General features: G+C 38.3%; 1 protein-coding gene across 4 annotated transcripts in view; it reads right to left on the bottom strand.

Moving 5' to 3' along the window:
* Positions 1 to 4,415, bottom strand: part of LOC126213352 (uncharacterized) — a 79,796-nt gene extending 75,381 nt beyond the window's left edge. For 3 of the 4 annotated variants that reach the window (XM_049941052.1, XM_049941053.1, XM_049941050.1), the window contains exon 1: positions 3,907 to 4,119. In XM_049941052.1, coding sequence (XP_049797009.1) covers positions 3,907 to 3,948 — 42 coding nt within the window. In that variant the 5' untranslated portion in view covers positions 3,949 to 4,119. The other variant, XM_049941051.1, reaches the window with a different exon arrangement.
* Between the last annotated feature and the right edge of the window lie 15,142 nt (positions 4,416 to 19,557).

The raw sequence follows: 19,557 nt of genomic DNA, 5'->3' as shown, positions 1-19,557 counted from the left end.
CATCATCTTTGTTTTTAGATATAAATAATTTTTTAAAAATTAATGAAATGCAAGGGGCAGAGTTCATGCGGGGCACGGGCAGATAGTACTAGCACAACATGTCCATGCATGCACGAACTAGACTACAAATATATTTGCTCAAGGTTGATAATCTAGATAATTGTGAATACGTGTAACTGATGTCCGCATGATCAAGTCGCAACTGTATGTATGTGTCTGTTTACATGTAATTAAGTTTTTTAAATTTTTTTACGTTCTAATGTCCAATATTGTTGAAACAGTGATACAAAGATGAATAAAACTACTACTACTACTACTACTACTACCACTATACTAACTGCTATGCATCACTTTTGATCTGCAAGCTGAAGACACATTAACATCAGACTTCACACATAACTCTCCCTGTCCAAGTAACTCCTAAAAAGGCCATTGTGTCAATATTCAACTTACAGAACAAACCACAAACCTAACATCGTGTTTAGAGATCATGCTCTAAAATACCTGGGTATGCCACTAGGAACATCTCTGACATACATAAACCACCTCCGGAATCTGGCAACTAAAATCAAAAGGTTCAACCGAGGCGTCCGATCCCACCTGTCAGTTTTGACCCAGGATGTAAGGGCGGTGTTGTGTGGGACGTCACGACAGCACGGTGTTTAGTTTACGAGTGTGTTGTGTTTGTAACTGTCGTTTTGTTGCAGTTGGTGGTGTGTTTATGGTTCGCGTGTTATGTAGTGTATTGGGTTAATTTTGGTGTTGCTGTTTGATCTGTTCAGGTGTCGTTTGTGACTGGTCTTTGACAGAAACTGGTTTCAGTGAGTTAAGAATTAAGTTTTTGTTGTGTCGAAGTTATTGTAGAGCTGTTTGCTGTACATTGTATGACGAGTCGTTTAATTTAATTTTTGCTGCTTTTATTAGGTTTGGATATGACGGATAAATATAATAGTTCTCGTTTGCAAACGGAAACGGGTGACAATATGCTGTCCCTGATAAAATTCTTACAATTATTCAGGCTGTTGGCTGAAGTGGTGAAGTGCAGCGTGTGTTGGCAGAACATGCGGTTGGCCAGAGTTCCGGTGTCTTGGACCAGGGACTGCTACATGTGACAATGACGTAGGGACAACCCATGGGGTTCCATAAGGTGTGGTACCTGGTTCGAGAGGTCTAGGCTGGGCATGCCAGAGATAGTGCTGATGACGTATTATTTTTGTTATAGATCCTCCCATAGTTTTTGTGCACATGAAACTGGTGTTAGTGAGAGGACGGTGTACGACTGGTTTTCATTTTGTAGGGAAGTTTGTTCTGAATATATTAAGTACAAAGGTAAGTTGGGTGGGCCTGAGGTGGTCGGGGAGGTTGACGAGTCGCAGTTTGGGAAGAGAAAGTATGGGAGGGGTAAGTCTCCGGTTGGTTTATGGGTGTGGGGGGCTGTTGTATCTGGGGATGGTTTTTCAGTGTGTGCTTTTAGGATTTGGGAGGGGCACATGAAAAGGGAATTGCTGGGATTAATTGAAGATTTTATAGAGGAGGGTAGCACAATAGTTTCCAACGCTTCTTCATCTTATAGGGGGTTCGGCGAGAGGGGGCATGATAATGTACTTGTTAAACATAGTTCAGAATTCAAGAATTACGAGACTGGGGCATGCATGTACAAATACAATAGAGGGGTTTTGGGGGGGGGGGGGTTAAGTCTCATTTAGATGAGTATTGTTGGTGGAAGAGCGTCACTGAGGACTATTGCATTTTTCAGCTTTTTTTAAGGACTATTAGTAAAATGTATAGGCCGAAGGTGGTTGGTTAAGGATGTGTTGTGAGGGGGGCAGGGAGGAGGGGAGGGTGCTCCGGCTCGGCCGGGGGGAGGAGGTGGGGGTGTAGTTGTTGGTAATGTTTGTGGAGGTAGGTGGGTGGTGTGTGGTGGTTATTTGATGATTACATTGTGGAGGATCTGTTGTGTTGCAGTTGTTTTTTAGTTTTAGTGTGTGATTTTTTTATTTTTTTATTTTTGGTTTATTTTTGTTGATGGATGTTTTGACCTTGGAGGGAGGGTGGAGGTTGGGTGGAGGGGGGGGGGGTTAGTAGGTTGTGGATGGATTTTTTTTTTTCCTTCTTTCTTTCTTCTGTGTTGTTTGGTCAGTGGTATTTACTGCGTGTGTTGGTGGTTAATGCTTAGGTATTGGCACTTGGGCTTGATTTAGATACCTATCTTTGGGGAAGTACTTGATTTAAATTTTTTTGGTATCATTAGTTGTTTTTGAGCTTTATAGGTAATGGGAAGTGTCTGATTTCAATATGTTCTCTTAGCTATCTATGTTTTGGTATCGTGAGCTGCTGTTGACCTATATAGGTCAAGGGAAGTGTCCGATTCCAATACACGGTCGTAGATATGTGTTTTGGTATCGTGAGCTGCTGCTGACCCTGCGTGTTTATATGTATTTATATTTAGTTTATCCCCGCCCAAAAACCTCCAATTTCCCATGCTTGTCCCGTTAGTTTGATTATATTTTTGGAGGAAGATGTGTGTGTTGGTTTTTCAATCTATTTTCATGTTTGTTGTCATGTTTACGTAATGGCGTCATAGGTGCTATTTGGAATCGTGGTGAATGGTCGTTTCCACCATATTGGTGACGTCATGGGTCAAAGCAGACGGGTGGAATCGGACGCTTCGGTAATCCGAATCAAAACTCAGAACAATATACTCCACAAGTTAACAGGAACCATCTTGGGTACCATTCCAAGCGTCTTCAGCTGGTCACCAACTATAGTGCTCTCATATGCAGTCAGAGACTATTGCTGTTTCAGCTAACATTACTTCTACCTTGTTGACACTCGCACTCGTGCATACTGAATCAGATGAAACAGGTTAGGGCAAATGTGGAGCATCAACAGGGACAGAAGTCCTCCTTTGAATGTGACTGCAGCGAAGCGCAGTGTACAGTACATCACAAAACATTTGAATGTTCCTTGATATCAATGAAAAGGACAATGGAACATCTTCACAATTTGTTTGCAGTAGATTCTTGATGGATTTCAGACCTGGACTTCAAGCCCTGAACCCATTATGAAATTAAAATTTTATCTACCTGTGTTGAAATGTATAAATTTGTTGTAAATAGTTGTCCAATATTTCTCCTATCATATCATAAATAAATAGCTTTATGTCTGTGTATGCTCATTGGGCACATGTGGGATCTAGCTTGCTTATTCAGTTTCGTTTCTTTTAATAATGTTATCAACAATGTTGGATTTAAATCCATTAATTGTAACCATTATTTGTACTGTGTCAAGTTTGTGATTACGATCTTTCTTGTGAAAAGGTGGTGGTTCATTTCTCCTTTCACTTGTGACAGGCAGACTCATCTGTTACAAAATGAGAGTCGGGGGGAGGAAATGAATAATAGTGAGGCACACTTGATACTTGTTAAGCTTCCCACAATGAGTTATAAGAAAGCAAGAAATTTACAACTCCCTCTATTTGAATTTTTGGTAATGTTGACAGACTTGACTGTAGCACATCCCAAGGTTAAGGTTAAGCTGGATAGCACGGCTGTAAATTGGCGAAGGCGACAATTGTGAACGTGGAATACAGGCTGTAGTTATCAGACTTATCTGTAGTGTAGTCTGCTGTTTACGTACGCGCCGCATTAAACGCAAATTGTCTTACTTAACGCACATTTCGTCATTAAAACCGCAAGGCAAATTTTATAAAAATGTGTGAAAAATTAAACCTGGTACATTGTTAAAGCAATACACGCCACACGGTAGTATTTCACGTGTTCCTTGTCTTTTGTTGCTGGATTTTTTGACTCGTTCCATGGCCCTGAGATTGTCCACCTCCATGCTATATACGGAACACGACGAGTGGAAGAAAAAATTATGAAATGGAAAGGGATCCATTCTCACCGTGTTGACCGGCGAGAAAGCATCCAGTGGTTCTTCCTTCATGACAAAACGAGTCGGCAAAGCGTGCGCTGACGCTCAGTATTCACGGATGTCAGTTTCTTTTAATCGGCTTGTATTCCCACTCACTGCTGATAAAACAACACACTTGAATCGTCAACCATATATACAACGATTCAAACTGAATATTGTAACAAGTAATTAGTGTGAGATATCACTCACAGATTTACACCAATTCACGTAGCTGCAGTAGATATGGATTCATGACAATTTTATTTTGAATTTAACGAGCACAAATAACTACAAGCGTTTCTATGGCGTAAAATATCGTCAAGCCAAGGATAAGGTGGCACTTTGTATACGTCTGCGTCTGTTATGAAGCACTTATTGGATGTCTACAATACTAAATATGTTATAGTGGTGCGTATTTTAATCCACACCCAGCACAGTCGCCAGCATGTGGGCACAACAACGCAGCGTGCCAGCGGCACAAGGCATAAACAAAACTTCTGTCCCTCCGTTTCATTTACAAACTTCCACAACGCCACGCTACATTCATCTGTTCCTGCAAGGCACTCTGGATGGAAACATGTTTCGCCAACGTCTGAAACAATGAGAGATGCTCAGTACTACGTATAGAGATCACCGAATTTTCTTTAGTTAGTTTCAACGACGTGACTCAGATGTCCCTTTGCGTCCATGCTTCGTATGATAACTGGCATTTGAAACACATTTTGCCGTAGTGCACGAGACACAGCTTGGTGTTCAATGACTCGGCTTTTCAGATGTTGGCGACGCGTCTTGTGATTTCGACTGCCATGGAGTGGAAAATTTGACAGCTACAGTCAGCCTGTCACTAAAGAGGAATGATATTCACTCGGCATGAAAAAAGTAAAATTTTGTATTTTGTCAGAAAAAGTAAAATTTATTCGTTAATCAGTCCTGTTAACGAGTGGACTGTTTTATTGTTCGCGTCGCTTTGTCTGCTTGTATCAAAACTCGTTTGTATTGTGATGTACTGCAAAGTTTCGAACTTAGGCGTGCGCGGTGATATACACGTGCCATTGTTGTTATTATATGTAAATTGATATCGATAGTTTTATTGTTTACTCCGTTGTGTTGTTATAACTCGATGGTTATTATGTGTTCTGACTTGTGTAGCCGGCCCCTTTGGTCGAGCGGTTCTAGGCGCTTCAGCACGCTGCTGCTGCCGTCACTGGTTCGAATCCTGCCTCGGGCGTGAATGTGTGTGATGTCCTTCGGTTAGTTAGGTTTAAGTAATTCTAAGTCTAGGGGACTGATGACCTCAGGTGTTAAGTCCCATAGTGCTTAGAGCCATTTGAACCTTTTGATTTGTTTAGTTGTTATACACGCGCTGATTATTTAATAAAACATTGTTTTCAGGAAGCTTTCACGTTTGTATTAAAAAATGCTTAACAAAAGGTTATTGGTCCAGGCACAGGTGTGAAAGTAAGGTCTTATAAATATTAAAATTCAAGTCGTGCGCGCAAATTCAGAACCAGTTTGAAAGTCACGCTTGTGCCGATCATTTATATTTTGCCGATTGATCATTCTTGCGTGCAGACTGCCGTCATTTTTTTCTCTCACTCAAAGCTAAAAATGAGTAGCACAGCCCCAACTGGACTCCCAGTGGTGGATAAGTTGATCAGGTGTGAAAATTAAAAAAGCACTATGCGACTTAACTTCTGAAGTCGTCAGGCACGATTCGAACCTGTGACCGTAGCGGTCGCGCGTTTCCAGACTGTAGCGCCTAGAACCGCTCGGCCAACGTAAAAATTATTCGACGCTGAATTTTGCCATGAAGGCGTAATTGGTCCATGGCGAACTATGGCATGTTGTTAAAAACCTTCCTTCGGATCCGACGAAACGGGACGATTTATGGAAGAAGAGAGACAAAAAGGCACATTCCCAAATTATACTTTCCGTGGACAAGATGAATTATTCCCATATAAGGGACACAAATATGGCAGCAGAACGGACGGCCTTGGAAAAAGCTTTTGATGACTCAGGACTCACACATAGAGTGTGCGTGCTTAGATCATTGATCACTACCAAATTAGATAAATGCAAATCGGTTGACAACTGCTGCGATCGAATATTAACGACCGCGTTTAAATGAAATAAAATGAAGTTTGCGGTGTGAGAAGAGTGAATAGGAACTTTGGTCCTGGCTGGCTTACGTGATCATTATCAGACTATGATCATGGCACTTGAAAACAGTCACACACGTATAACGGGAGATTCCATTAAAATGAAACTGCTACAAGACGACAAACCCGAAGACTCAAATGGAAATGAAGAATTTGTTCTACATACAAACAAGAAGAGGTCAACAAAACGTATTATTAAATGCTACAAGCGCAATAAACCGAATCGTATTGCTAAATATTGTTCTAGCAAGGACGAAAAAGGAGGACGCTCATCAAAAAATGACGGTGACTGATATGTACACTACTGATCATTAAAATTTTTACACCACGAAGATGACGTGCAACAGACGCCAAATTTAACCGAAAGGAAGAAGATGCTGTGATATGCAAATGATTAGCTTTTCAGAGCATTGACACAAGGTTGGCGCCGGTGGCGACACCTACAACGTGCTGACATGAGGAAAGTTTCCAACCGATTTCTCATACACAAACAGCAGTTGACCAACGTTGCCTGGTGAAACGTTGTTGTGATGCCTCGTGTAAGGAGGAGAAATGCGTACCATCACGTTTCCGACTTTGATAAAGGTCGGATTGTAGCCTGTCGCGATTGCGGTTTATCGTATCGCGACATTGCTGCTCGCGTTGGTCGAGATCCAATGACTGTAAGCAGAATATGGAATCGGTGGGTTCAGGAGGGTAATACGGAACATCGTGCTGAATTCCAACGGCCTCGTATCACTAGCAGTCGAGATGACAGGCATCTTATCCGCACGGCTGTAACGGATCGTGCAGCCACATCTCGATCCCTGAGTCGACAGATGGGGATGTTTGCAAGACAACAACCATCTGCACGAACAGTTCGACGAAGTTTGCAGCAGCATGGACTATCAGCTCGGAGACCGTGGCTGCAGTTACCCCCGACGCTGCATCACAAACAGAAGCGCCTGCAATGGTGTACTCAACGACGAACCTGGGTGCACGAATGGTAAAACATCATTTTTTTTGGATGAATCCAGGTTCTGTTAACAGCATCATGATGGTCGCATCCGTGTTTGGTGGCATTGCGGTGAACACATATTGGAAGCATGTAATCGTCACCACCATACTGGCGTATCACCCAGCGTGATGGTATGGGGTGCCATCGGTTACACGTCTCGGTCACCTCTTGTTCGCATTGACGGCACTTTGAACAGTGGACGTTACATTTCAGATGTGTTACGACCTGTGGCTCTACCCTTCATTCGATCCCTGCAAAACCCTACATTTCAGCAGGATAATGCACGACCGCATGTTGCAGGTCCTGTACGGGCCTTTCTGGATACAGAAAATGTTCGACTGCTGCCTTGGCCAGCACATTCTCCAGATCTCTTACCAACTGAAAACGTCTGGTCAATGGTGGCCGAGCAACTGGCTCGTCACAATACGACAGTCACTACTCTTGATGAACTGTGGTATCGTGTTGAAGCTGCATGGGCAGCTGTACCTCTACACGCCATCCAAGCTCTGTTTGACTGAATGCCCAGGCGTATCAAGGCCGTTATTACGGCCAGAGGTGTTTGTTCTGGGTACTGATTTCTCAGGATCTATGCACCCAAATTGCATGAAAATGTAATCACATGTCAGTTCTAGTATAATATATTTGTCCAATGAATACCCGTTTATCATCTGCATTTCTTCTTAGTGTAGCAATTTTAATGGCCAATAGTGTATTTAGGAAACAGAAACAACAAAAGAAAGCTTTTCTTGCATCTGGTGTTAAATAGTCTCAGGAAAAGGATGTGTAGTATTTAGATTCCTGAGCCTCGGCTCACATTACTAATGACGGAAGCAAGCTTCATAATGTCAAGCTATGCAATAGTTTAGTGACCAGTGTGGGAGATGATGCCTTTATAGCAAAGACTACTGGAAGTGTTAATCTGATCTTCTATACTTGTGATAAAACAATAGAAGTAGAAGCATCTGACGTCATTCATATCCCAAACTCAGCTGTAAATTTGCTCTCAGTAAAATTGTAAGTAAAGGGCATAAAGCGACTTTTAACAAACAAGGTGGGATGAAGGTAAACTAATTGTCAAAGCATAGCCTAAGAATGACATCTCGTGTTTAAATACAAATAAAATAAAACAGTGCTATTATACAAAAGATAGTGGATACTTATGACATCGCAGGCTAGGACATATGACTCGTAAAAATACGCTGAAGTTGTCAAAGGTTTCGACAGGACTAAATGAAAATATTGTGGTTAAGGATCCCTGTGAGTTGTGTATCATGGGTAAACAGTCACGTCTTGTACTCAAACTTAGCAAAAGGTATATTAACGACATCTTAGTACATTCTGATTTATTGATGATTTTTCAGTATTCAAGTTTGTTTATTTCTTGCAGAAAAAATCTGAGGTAACACAGATATTTAAAATCTTCAAAGCCATGGAGGAAAAGCAAACAGGCAGAAATATCAAGAAGTTGCGGTCTGACATTGGAAAGGAGTATGACAACGATCAACTAAAAGAATTTCTGGCTTCTCAAGGTATTATGCACCAGCTTACTGTACGTTACAGTCCACAGCAAAATGGTATAACCGAGAGGATATTGTTGAAAAGACTCGTACCACGACGTTCGATACTAACCTACCAAAGGAGTATTGGTCTGAAGCTGCGTCTATAGCTGCCCCCTGTCAAATCGTTCACCGATCACTACACTAGGAGATAAGACACCACATGAGCTTTGACATAGGAGGCCTTGTTTATCAAATCTGAGAATTTTTGGCTGCAGTGCAATGGTTTACATTCCGAAACCCCATCACAAGAAGTGGGATAAGAAGTCACAGAACTAGACATTTGTAGGCTACTATCAGGTCACCAAAGGCTATCAGTTTATCAATACAGAGACAGCCTGATAAATGTCAGCAGGGATGTAAAATTCTAGGATGATGGGAGTTTTTCAGGTTCGAAGACAGAGGAACCTAAGACCACAAATGTCTTATGAGTGGAACAAGAAGCAGTTGTTCGGGACATCAGTACTTCACAAACTGAAGAAGAGATTAAATCAGAAGACAGTGATATTGAACCCTTTTACTTATTTGTTATTTGTTTTAGTTGTAAATATTTGTCATGTATTGTTGTTTTTCTGACATGTTCTACATCCTGGAGGACCTCCTCACTACGGATCAATTGGAATGAAAGTAAAACTAATCTAATCTTTATGGCTTTGACAGTGGTTCAATAGAAACTGAAGCTCAAGACGAGGGTCACGAGAATCAAAACATACTTCAAGAGGTTACACCTTGAAGGTCAAACAGAGAACCAAACCCCAAGACATGGCTTGATCAGGTTATTTACCAGTGGTGGCTGCTATGTAAGAGCACAATAGCACATGAACACTCTAACTTTCGGCACCTTGCGGATTTATTGGTTATGTTTCTTGAATGCTGTTAAACGTAACATAAATGCCGCAGTCTGAAAGATATGGCACTTAAATCTACCGTGCTACTGCTCCTCTAGACTCCATGAAACTTGGCAACAGGGTCACGAGCACACCTTGAGCTGTGCACGTTTTAAGGAGCTTTTGCGCCTGCGCAACTCGCGTGACGTAATCGCCTTATGGGCCAAATGCATACTGATTTGGTCAACAAAGTGCACAGTTCACGATGTACACAGCTATCCCTTGGCACTCAAGTAGAAGTTGATGTCAGTGCCACCAGATGCTAGCACACTGTGGCAGACTTCTATTCCCATTCGCTAGGCATAAATCCTGCTAGATGATAGCCCAATCCTCAGATATGCTAATTCACTCACTATATACTGTAGTTAAATTAGGTCGGACGTCAGTATATGTTAAAGTTGTACTGACAGTAAACCTATTTTGTGGGTTTCTGAATGAGCTATAGTATATTAAGTTATGAATTTTATCACATAGTAATCCATTTGAGGCGCTGACAAGGGAAAATCCCCCTCAGATTTAGTGGTATAGGGTCCAGTGAACAGCTTGTCAAAAACTGAACACAGATCAAGCACGAAAACAGGAAGAAGATGTACTGAACTCTGAAAAAGAAACCAAAATAGGGACAGTGAACGGTGATTGTGGTGTAGGGCTACCACGCTGGTAAGCCATGTTCGAAACTACGGTGTGCCTCTTTTTTTTTTCACGATATTCAAATTTGTGTCTGTGTTGTGGTATAACGTCCGTTTGCAACAGCAAGGAGCAAGGAAGGGACCTATAACAGTTGATTCTGCACAATTACTCTATTAGCAGTTGAAATTAAGTGGCTAAGTGGCTTTCAAATGTGAACTGCAAACGTTTGATGACAAGGCGACAAGTCTACCGAATCCTCCACTGGAAAACACGTCTGGTGTGTCACACACGGCATTAGTGATGGCACGTGTGTCATATGATAGGAATCTTTGATCGGCACACCTAATTTGTAGCTAGGTGATTGAACGAGAAATGTCTCCTTCCCTGATTTAGGTATTCATATGAATGTGAATGTCATCATTCCCAAGGAAATAATGGAACCATAATAGTTTGTCACATTAGTTGCTACAAATGAACACAACAGTTTCACAATCACACAGTTTCTCTGTGCTCTGTCAAAACATATGTTTTTAAATTTTCTGAAGTTGCGTTCCACTTTGAAAGTTTTGACTCTCGAATTCTTTTGTTGTAACATAGTTCACTCTCATTTATTTGTTGTTTTAATTTCTGTGAGATGTCTCTTGGTATCTTCACTATTCATCACGTTTACTTGTGACTGTAATGCATTCTTACCACATGATTTTTTCTACAACCAGTGTATATATAGTATGACATCTACCAAGACTACAGAAAGGGAGTAAACATTTCAATGACCGGACAGACAGTTCACAATATTTTCAAGTAAAAAAAATCAAATTGTGTGCTATGAGAGAGTTTCGAACATGGCTCGCCCGCATGACAGTTTGCCACTGTGAACACTTACCAATGACGCTGTGGCTGTTCACTTTCTCTCTATATTGCACTTGTTAAGCTTGGACTTTTCACTGTTCCTAGTTTGCTGTTTTTTCACAGTTCAGTGCAATTTCTTCCTGTTTTCATACTTCATCTGGGTTCAGTTTTTGATGGGCTATCCACTGGGCTATCTTACCACTAAATCTGAGGGGGTTGCGATGGGGAGTTTCCCTTGTGAGAACCATAAGGGCCCGAAACACATCAATGATTGTGAGATTGTAGAATTCATTCACGCTTCTGAAATCTGTTGATCTTTGAGGGTGAGGTTGTAGCATTCATTCATGCTTCTGAAATCTGTTGGTCTTATGGTGAGTCAGGTTCATTTGTACTGTAGGTCCACACTGCATATATGAAAATATACAGAAATCTGTATCACTGGTTTCTGTGATATTCACTTAAATGTGGGATCGATGGCAGTGTGCTTTAGGCCCTTATGGCACTCAGCACCTCATTTGTATCCTAGTCAAGTAACCATATTGGTAGACATAACTACTTGAATTTAATCATTTCCACAAGCAGCACTTTGTGTTTCGAGTAGGTTGTTTACTGTGTGGGAATAGGCTTTCGTCCGCAGTGTAAACATGAACTATGTTGAATCTATTTTAAATGCTAATAGAAAAGTAAAGCTGTGAGAACGAGTCGCGAGTCATGCTTGGGTAGCTGAGGCAGCAGAGAACCTGAGTTCGAGTCTTGGTCCGGCATACAGTTTTAATCGCAGGGAAGTTTCATATCAGAGCACATGCTGCTGCAGAGTGATTTCATTTTGTGGACAGAAAAGTAAATTACCAGGAAAAGTTAGCCGCAAAAGAACCAGGGCCTCCAAAAATAGATTCGTTGATTGAGAGAGTGACGAAATCAGATAAGCTTGATTTATATAAACGAACATTTAATAAGGAAAGTGCACAGTTAGCACAAGTTGCTGTTTGGGTGCAGGGTAAGAATATCTAATTTTCAGCCCAGAAGTAAATGTGTGGATTAATACATCTCTCACTCACCTTCTAATGTTCATGCAAACAAAGTTGACACTAAGTGTGGTGGATGATGGGAGCAACTGTCATTGTGCCAAATGTCAACTTTGTTTGTGCACATATTACATTTGTCCAAAAAAATAGAAAAGACAAAAACTTCCACTTAGACAAAAATCAGAAATGGAGAGTTGCGAAAGCCTACATACTATTTCGTTATTGCTCTAGGCACCAAACATCAAAATTTCACAAAAACAATTCTTTCTTTTGTCAGGTAAGTTATGCATCTTATTATTATTACTATTATTATTAATGTTTTTATTATCATTGGCAATGGCTGTAGTTCTACAAATTTGTAAAATTAATTTCACACTCTCAAATTTATCTCAGTCTAAAAATTTGTGAACACCCAGAATGTACGCTCACGAGCTGCCACTGCTACTTACTATATGAAAGAAGTACTTCCAAGTGTAGACATCAATGTCAAATTACCCTTGGACGGGCCAAATAATAAAGAATGGAAAAAGCAATGAAGAAATAATTATCATCTCTAGTTTGTAATAACACATTTGAAGAAGTGGAACTATGCAGCAGACATGGGGACACAAACCACTTGAGACTAAGTGCATACTAAAAATAAAGCCTGGGACTAGCAGGTCACCAGAAACATTTAAGGCACGTCTAGTGGTAAAAGGATGTGCTCAAGTACAAGGTGTTGATTATCAGGAAACTTTCACACCAGTGGTCAAGCATGTATCCATTAGATATCTCTTATCTATGGCAGCTCGAGAGAACCTGGAGATCGACCATATTGACATCACTGCTGTTTATCTCTATAAGAACTTAAATGAAGATATTTATGTCATTCCACCAGAAAACTTTCCAACTTCTAGAAAAGTACTGATGCTGAAGAAAGCTGTTTCTTGACTCAAACAGGTTGGTACGAATTGGAATAAAAAAAGTGATGAGGTATTAAGAAAACTGAAATTGAACAGATTAAACACTGATTTATGTATCTATTTTCGCAGAGATGACACCAAACTAGTCATCACAGATTTATATGTCAATGATATGTTATTATTCTCAAATGACAGAAGTGTTCTGGATCAATTCGAAAGCTATTTGAATATATTTTTTGAGATAAAAGATTTAGGACAGATACGCCAATGAATAGGCATGGAAATTACACAGGATCATGATAAAGGAAAAATTTGGTTCTACCAGGAATCCTATGCAAAAAGAGTTCTGGAGCAATTTGGAATGAGTGAAGCCAAACTGGTGTCAACACCACTTGGTTTTGACACTGAGGCAGTCGAATCAAGTGATATGAAGGTACCTTATCAAGAAGGAATAGAAAGTCTTCTATACTTACCCCAAATCTCCAGACCAGTTATGTATTTGTCTGCAAATCTCCTTAGTATGTATAATAATTGTTTTAAAAGAGATTCATTAGTTGTCAGTGAAAAGATTGTTTAGATATTTAAAGGGAATCATGGACTACAAGCTAGAATTTTCTAGACATGGTAACAGAAAAATAATGGCCTTCAGCGATGCAGATTGGGGAAATAAAATCAATGATAGACACACTGTAGCCAGTTCATTCATAAAATGGTAAGACTCTTTAATTTTGTGGAGTAGTAGAAAACAAAACACTATTGCACTTCCTACTTTTGAAGCTGAACATACGGCCTTGGCATCAACTGTTGAAGATTTACTGTGGTTAAGACAATTTATGTTTGAGGTAGATCCATGCAGTGCCATGAAGTCATTTACAATATATTGTGATGTTAAAGGAACTATTCAGTTAGCCAAGAATGTAGTGACAAACTCTAGATAAAAGCATATAGATATAAAGTATCATTTTATAAGAAGGAATGTTGAGTCAGGTGTTGTTAATGTTGAACATCTTTCTTCTGAAGAAATGTTAGCCGATGCTTTTGCAAACCCACTTAGCAATGCCAGATGTGAAACATATTCAGTAAATGTGGCCTTGTGAAATAAGTGAAGGAGTTACTGTACATTAGACTTCGTACTATGTGTCAATGTTACTTTAAGACGGCATGTTAAGATATGTAAATTGATCTCGACAGCTATTTTGCTTACTCCGTTATGTTGTAATTACTCGGTGATTATTATGTATTCTGAGGTGTGTAGTTTTTGTTATGCATGTACTGTTAAATTAATAAAACATTGTTTGAGAAAGCTTTCACATTTAAATAAAAAAATGCTGAAGAGTTTCCGTCTGTTATAGACAAACTTATTCATGCTCTCTTGAAGTTTTTGACTATAGTAGGCCTATCCGCCTCCAAACCAATCATTCTGTAGTTTCATTGTATAACTACATGAGAAACAGGTTATTTTTGAGAAATTTCGAACGTTTTCGAAACTATATTTTTCAAAATTTTCGTAAATTACGAGCGTTGTGGATAACTCATTTCGAAACAAATCAGCGGTCGTGATTCGCAGTTACTGCCAAAAAATAAAAACCCAAACTTTAGTGTATATCAACGCAAATAAACGTACGTTTTGGAGAATTTTCGGAGTCAATGGGATGAAATTGGCTTCGTCTTTTGTACAAATCACAATAAAAATTTATCGCGCTATTTACAGTGAATAGACTTGATATTTTAGAAATCTGTAAATACCACAAGTCTCTGAACATAGTGTTCAAACTACATTACAGCTACTAACTTGGTGAACATAATTAACATACAAAGCCAACACATACAAAATATATTGAAACAGCGAATACAATGATTATGTACAGTAGACTTGGCCACTGTTTCTATGTTTCGATACAGTATATCGACACGTGGAACTGTTTATAAGTTTCGAAACGGCAATGTGCTAATATTTCGAAACAATGGTGTATCATTGCGCTCTGTCTTGGGTGAAGGGGTCAGTTTCGATCTCGACCAAGGCAGGAACTGTATCGTTGTTTCAAAATAAAGCTGTTACAGTCCACTTAATAGCATCGAAATAGTGATGTTTCATTCCACTCTGCCTCGGACAAGACTCAGGCTTGGTACAGATACTGCAACACATTTTACATGCCACTTCGTGAAACACTTTTAAGAGTGTCGAAATCTTTTTGACAAACAACAGCATGAAACTTAACATTTATGAAATTGAAGCCTCGTTTCTAATTGACTGTCATATTCCGAAATGGCGTAATATCTGCTTTATAAACAGTAACAAGCAATGAAATAAGGCATACTATTCGCATTCAAAATAATAAAACGGTGGAAAACATTCAGTTACATTACACATCTCTTATACTATACAATTCTCTGTTCATGTACAGTTATCCTGTTAAAAAACGTAAGTAAACCTGCTACTCCTTGAATAAAAAATGCGTAGAGAGGCAGTTTTTAGACATATGCATAAATTGGATGCAAGTATAATTGATAGCAACGTGATTGTCATATCACTGCTGGTCTAATGACGAACAGGACAGGCTGAGAAGCCTGGTGGATTTATAGTGATGGTTCGAAACAGCTTGGGGGAAGTTTTTTTTCTCTTTTATTTTGTTATTTGTTCGATATACGTGGCATTATTTGTGAGTAAATAGTCAATGTGTCTATTATTCACAATAATTCCTTTTGTGTGCATTGAAATTAGCAGGAGGGGTTTATTACCCATACTTACAGAATGTGAGAATTCCAGTAGCATATCTGTTGTTTCAGCAGTTTGCTCCCACCTCCAGTTCCGTTCATGTTGATTCTTCTGTCTTCAGCTATGGAGTTATGAAACCCAGTGTGGTATTATTTTATGGAAATCAATCCTGAGAAAATTAAGTGTAACTTGTGCTCGGCACTGTTTTTGTTTGAAAGTAGTTTCACTTCTTGCTTAAACAGACATTTGCGATATAAGCATCCAACAGATAATTAAAGGAAACTCGTTCGAAACCAGTTATAATGAATCTGAGCAGTGACAAAGCCACTTCAGATTCCATAGCAACTGTTCAGGAATCCGTCATTTCAGAGCCTATGCGTCAAGATGGACAGTCTGTGCAAGAAGTACCCAGCACTTCTACCAGTTCAGTTCTGGGTAGGTGTAGTAACCCAAGATTACTGGATTTGCATCAAGACCAGAGCCCTCATCCAAACGAGCCAAAATAGAGGAACAGATTTTAAGACTTGTTGTTAAAGAATATCTCCCATTTATTGTAGTCGAGACTGCAGAGTTTAGAAAAATGGTTTATTTATAAAATGAAAACTGTGTGCCTCCCAGTAGAAAAACACTCTCCAACAGTTTAGTGTCAAGTGTTCGACAATGCACTAGTGCAAGTAAGGTCTGCAGTGCAAGCTGCGTCCTACATCTGCATTATGACTGATGGATGGACATCTGTGAAAAATGAGAATTATATTGGAGTGACTGCTCAATTCATGGGTGAAAACTGCAATCTGAAGTCATATTTGTTATCTAGTTTTAAATTCCATGACAAGCATACAGCTAAACACATTTCCAGTGACTTACAAATGGTGACATCAACTTGGGGTATTAAGAATAAGATTGTAGCTTGCGCTACAGAAAATGCACCTGATACAGTGAAGGCAGATATTGTGTGCAAATGGTGGCATGTACCTTGTTTTGCACATACACTGAATTTAATTGTGCAAGCAAGCTTTGAACCAATTACTGACACAAGGGCAAAAGTGGAGCCAATAATGGAATTTTGCAAAAGAAGTCCTCAACCCCATGAGAAATTACATAACATTCAGAAGCAAATGGGTACCCTATTTTGACAATGAAACAAGATTGTGCTACGACATGGAATTCAACATATGGAATATCTGACAGGCTTTTGAAAATCAATGAGCTTTTGCAAAGCACCTTGCTCCATTTATATTTAAAAAATTTTAACAACATTTGACAAAATTATGCTTTATTTACCCAACTATTGTCTGAATTATCGAAACCCAACCATTTCACATAATTTTTATAACTCTCTTCATTAAAGCATTCTCAACAATTTAAAAATCTGGAAAATTCGTTTTCATTAATTATTTCTCATAAAAACTTCCTTTACTTCTTTACAATTTAAATCTTTCAATTTATATGTGATTGGACTGAAATGATTACATCTTCAATTTCGAAAATTCCTGTTGATCAATTTGCTGTAGAACCTTTTTCAAAAAGTCCTTTATGTATTCTAACATTGACTCCAATTCTACATTTAGGTCCAGTTTCTAACAAATTTGTCATGTAAGCAGATTCCAATAAGACTTTTTCAGCTTCTTCATTTACGTCTGATGGGGCCATTTTTATAATTGCATGTTTTATGTTATTATCAATTAATTTCGAAACAAGTCAATCCATTTATAATTTCCTTCATGATCAAATTTCTTCCGCATCTTCTCTTTTACTGGACTATTAAATCGTTCAACAACAGATGTCTTTAATTTACTAAAATATTAATAATAATTAATGTTATATTTTTTCATTAATTCTTGAAATTTTTTAATAAAGTTCTTGCCATTATCAGTTTGCAATTTTTTTGGTTTTCATATAGTTTCTTGTAAGATTCACCTATACTTTTACCTGTTTTACCTTTTACTGGAAAGCCCAAGCAAATTCTGAAAAAACATCTATAGCAGTTAACAAACATTTATATACTTTATTTATTTTCGAAATTCCTTTTAACTTTCCAGAAACAGTTTTGACTAAACCAGCTTGCCATCAATCATCAACTCCAAAAGAAATTAAATTTTTTCTTTTAATATTCTTTCTAATTTGTTCATGTAATTCATTAATCATTTCTTCAGGAAGCTATCGCCTACAAACTTTTTTACCGATTTTTATTATTTATTTCGTTTTACAAATTGAACAAAGACCTTCAGTTCACTGTTTTCCATTTTTAGTTTTAATCTGAGAGGATGAAGTGTTTCACTATAGTTTTTGCACTTCAAATAGCTTATGTGATTATCGTTCTGCATTTATATAGAATAAAAAAATAATTAAATTATTTCAGCAAACACAATTAGCTTTACATCATCTTGAATAAATTTACCAGAATCTTTTAATGTAAGAGATAGAACATTTGATTTTCTAACTATTTTTTTTCCCAGAACTTCAGGAGCTATTTTATAAAGTCTGTCTTCAACACTAATTGAAATATAAAAGTCACCAAATGTTAAATGTCTTTTAAAGTTTTTGTCAACAACAAGAACTTTTTTTAATTATCAAAACATATTTTTGAAGTTGGGCATTTTTTGCTCGTCTACAGTCATAAAAGTAATTCAATAACTTGTTTATCACATACTTTATAACTACGTTTTTTAATTCATTTAGTTACAAAGTTAAATGTATTGATGAAAAACTCTTTCATTTTCTTTTTTGTCAAGTTATTACTAAGTTCTTGTTTATTAATATAATCACACAAGAGTGTTAAAATACTTGTATACTCAGTTCTTGTAACAAGATTTGCTAATTAATTCTGTAAATGAAGTTTGTGAACTACATCTTTCGCTACAAATGGATCATTTACTTTCGCAAGTCTTCTATCTTATATCCAATGTAAGCTTCAGTTAGTTTAGAAATAGCATTTAGTTTTTTATCTAGTATATTCAATCATTTATTTGTGTAGATACTGAAGACTCAAAATTTATAAATTTAGATTGAAAATTTTTAGTTTCTAATGATAGAAAAAATTTTATTTTTTCTAAATCAGCAGTACGTTTTTTTCCCAAAAATGTCCATTCATTAAATTTACAATAAAATTAAGTATATAATTCATGGATAATACTTTTAAAAAAACCAAACACGAATGACCACAAAATACATCATCGACGGTTTGTCTTCTTTCACTGTTGTTGTTATTGTGGTCTTCAGTCCTGAGACTGGTTTGATGCAGCTCTCCAAGCTACTCTATCCTGTGCAAGCCTCTTCATCTCCCAGAACCTACTGCAACCTATATCCTTCTGAATCTGTTTAGTGTATTCATCTCTTGGTCTCCCTCTATGATTTTTACTCTCCACGCTGCCCTCACATACCAAATTGGTGATCCCTTGATGCCTCAGAACATGTCCTACCAACCGATCCCTTCTTCTAGTCAAGCTGTGCCACAAACGCCACTTCTCCCCAATTCTATTCAATACCTCCTCATTAGTTATGTGATCTACCCATCTAATCTTCAGCATTCTTCTGTAGCACCACATTTTGAAACCCTCTATTGTCTTCTTATCCAAACTGTTTATCGTCCATGTTTCACTTCCATACATGGCTACACTCCATACAAATACTTTCAGAAACGACTTCCTGACACTTAAATCAATACTCGTTATTTACAAATTTCTCTTCTTCAGAAACGCGTTCCTCGCCATTGCCAGTCTATATTTTATATCTCCTCTACTTCGACCATTATTAGTTATTTTGCTCCCCAAATACCATGACTCCTTTACTACTTTAAGTGTCTCATTTCCTAATCTAATTCCCTCAGCATCACCCGATTTAATTCGACTGCATTCCATTATCCTCGTTTTGCTTTTGTTGATGTTCACCTTATATCCTCCTTTCAAGACACTGTCTGTTCCG

Source organism: Schistocerca nitens, chromosome 11 (assembly GCF_023898315.1).
Source record: "Schistocerca nitens isolate TAMUIC-IGC-003100 chromosome 11, iqSchNite1.1, whole genome shotgun sequence".
NCBI classification, from domain to species: domain Eukaryota; kingdom Metazoa; phylum Arthropoda; class Insecta; order Orthoptera; family Acrididae; genus Schistocerca; species Schistocerca nitens.
This window is presented reverse-complemented; position numbering and strand designations above follow the sequence as displayed.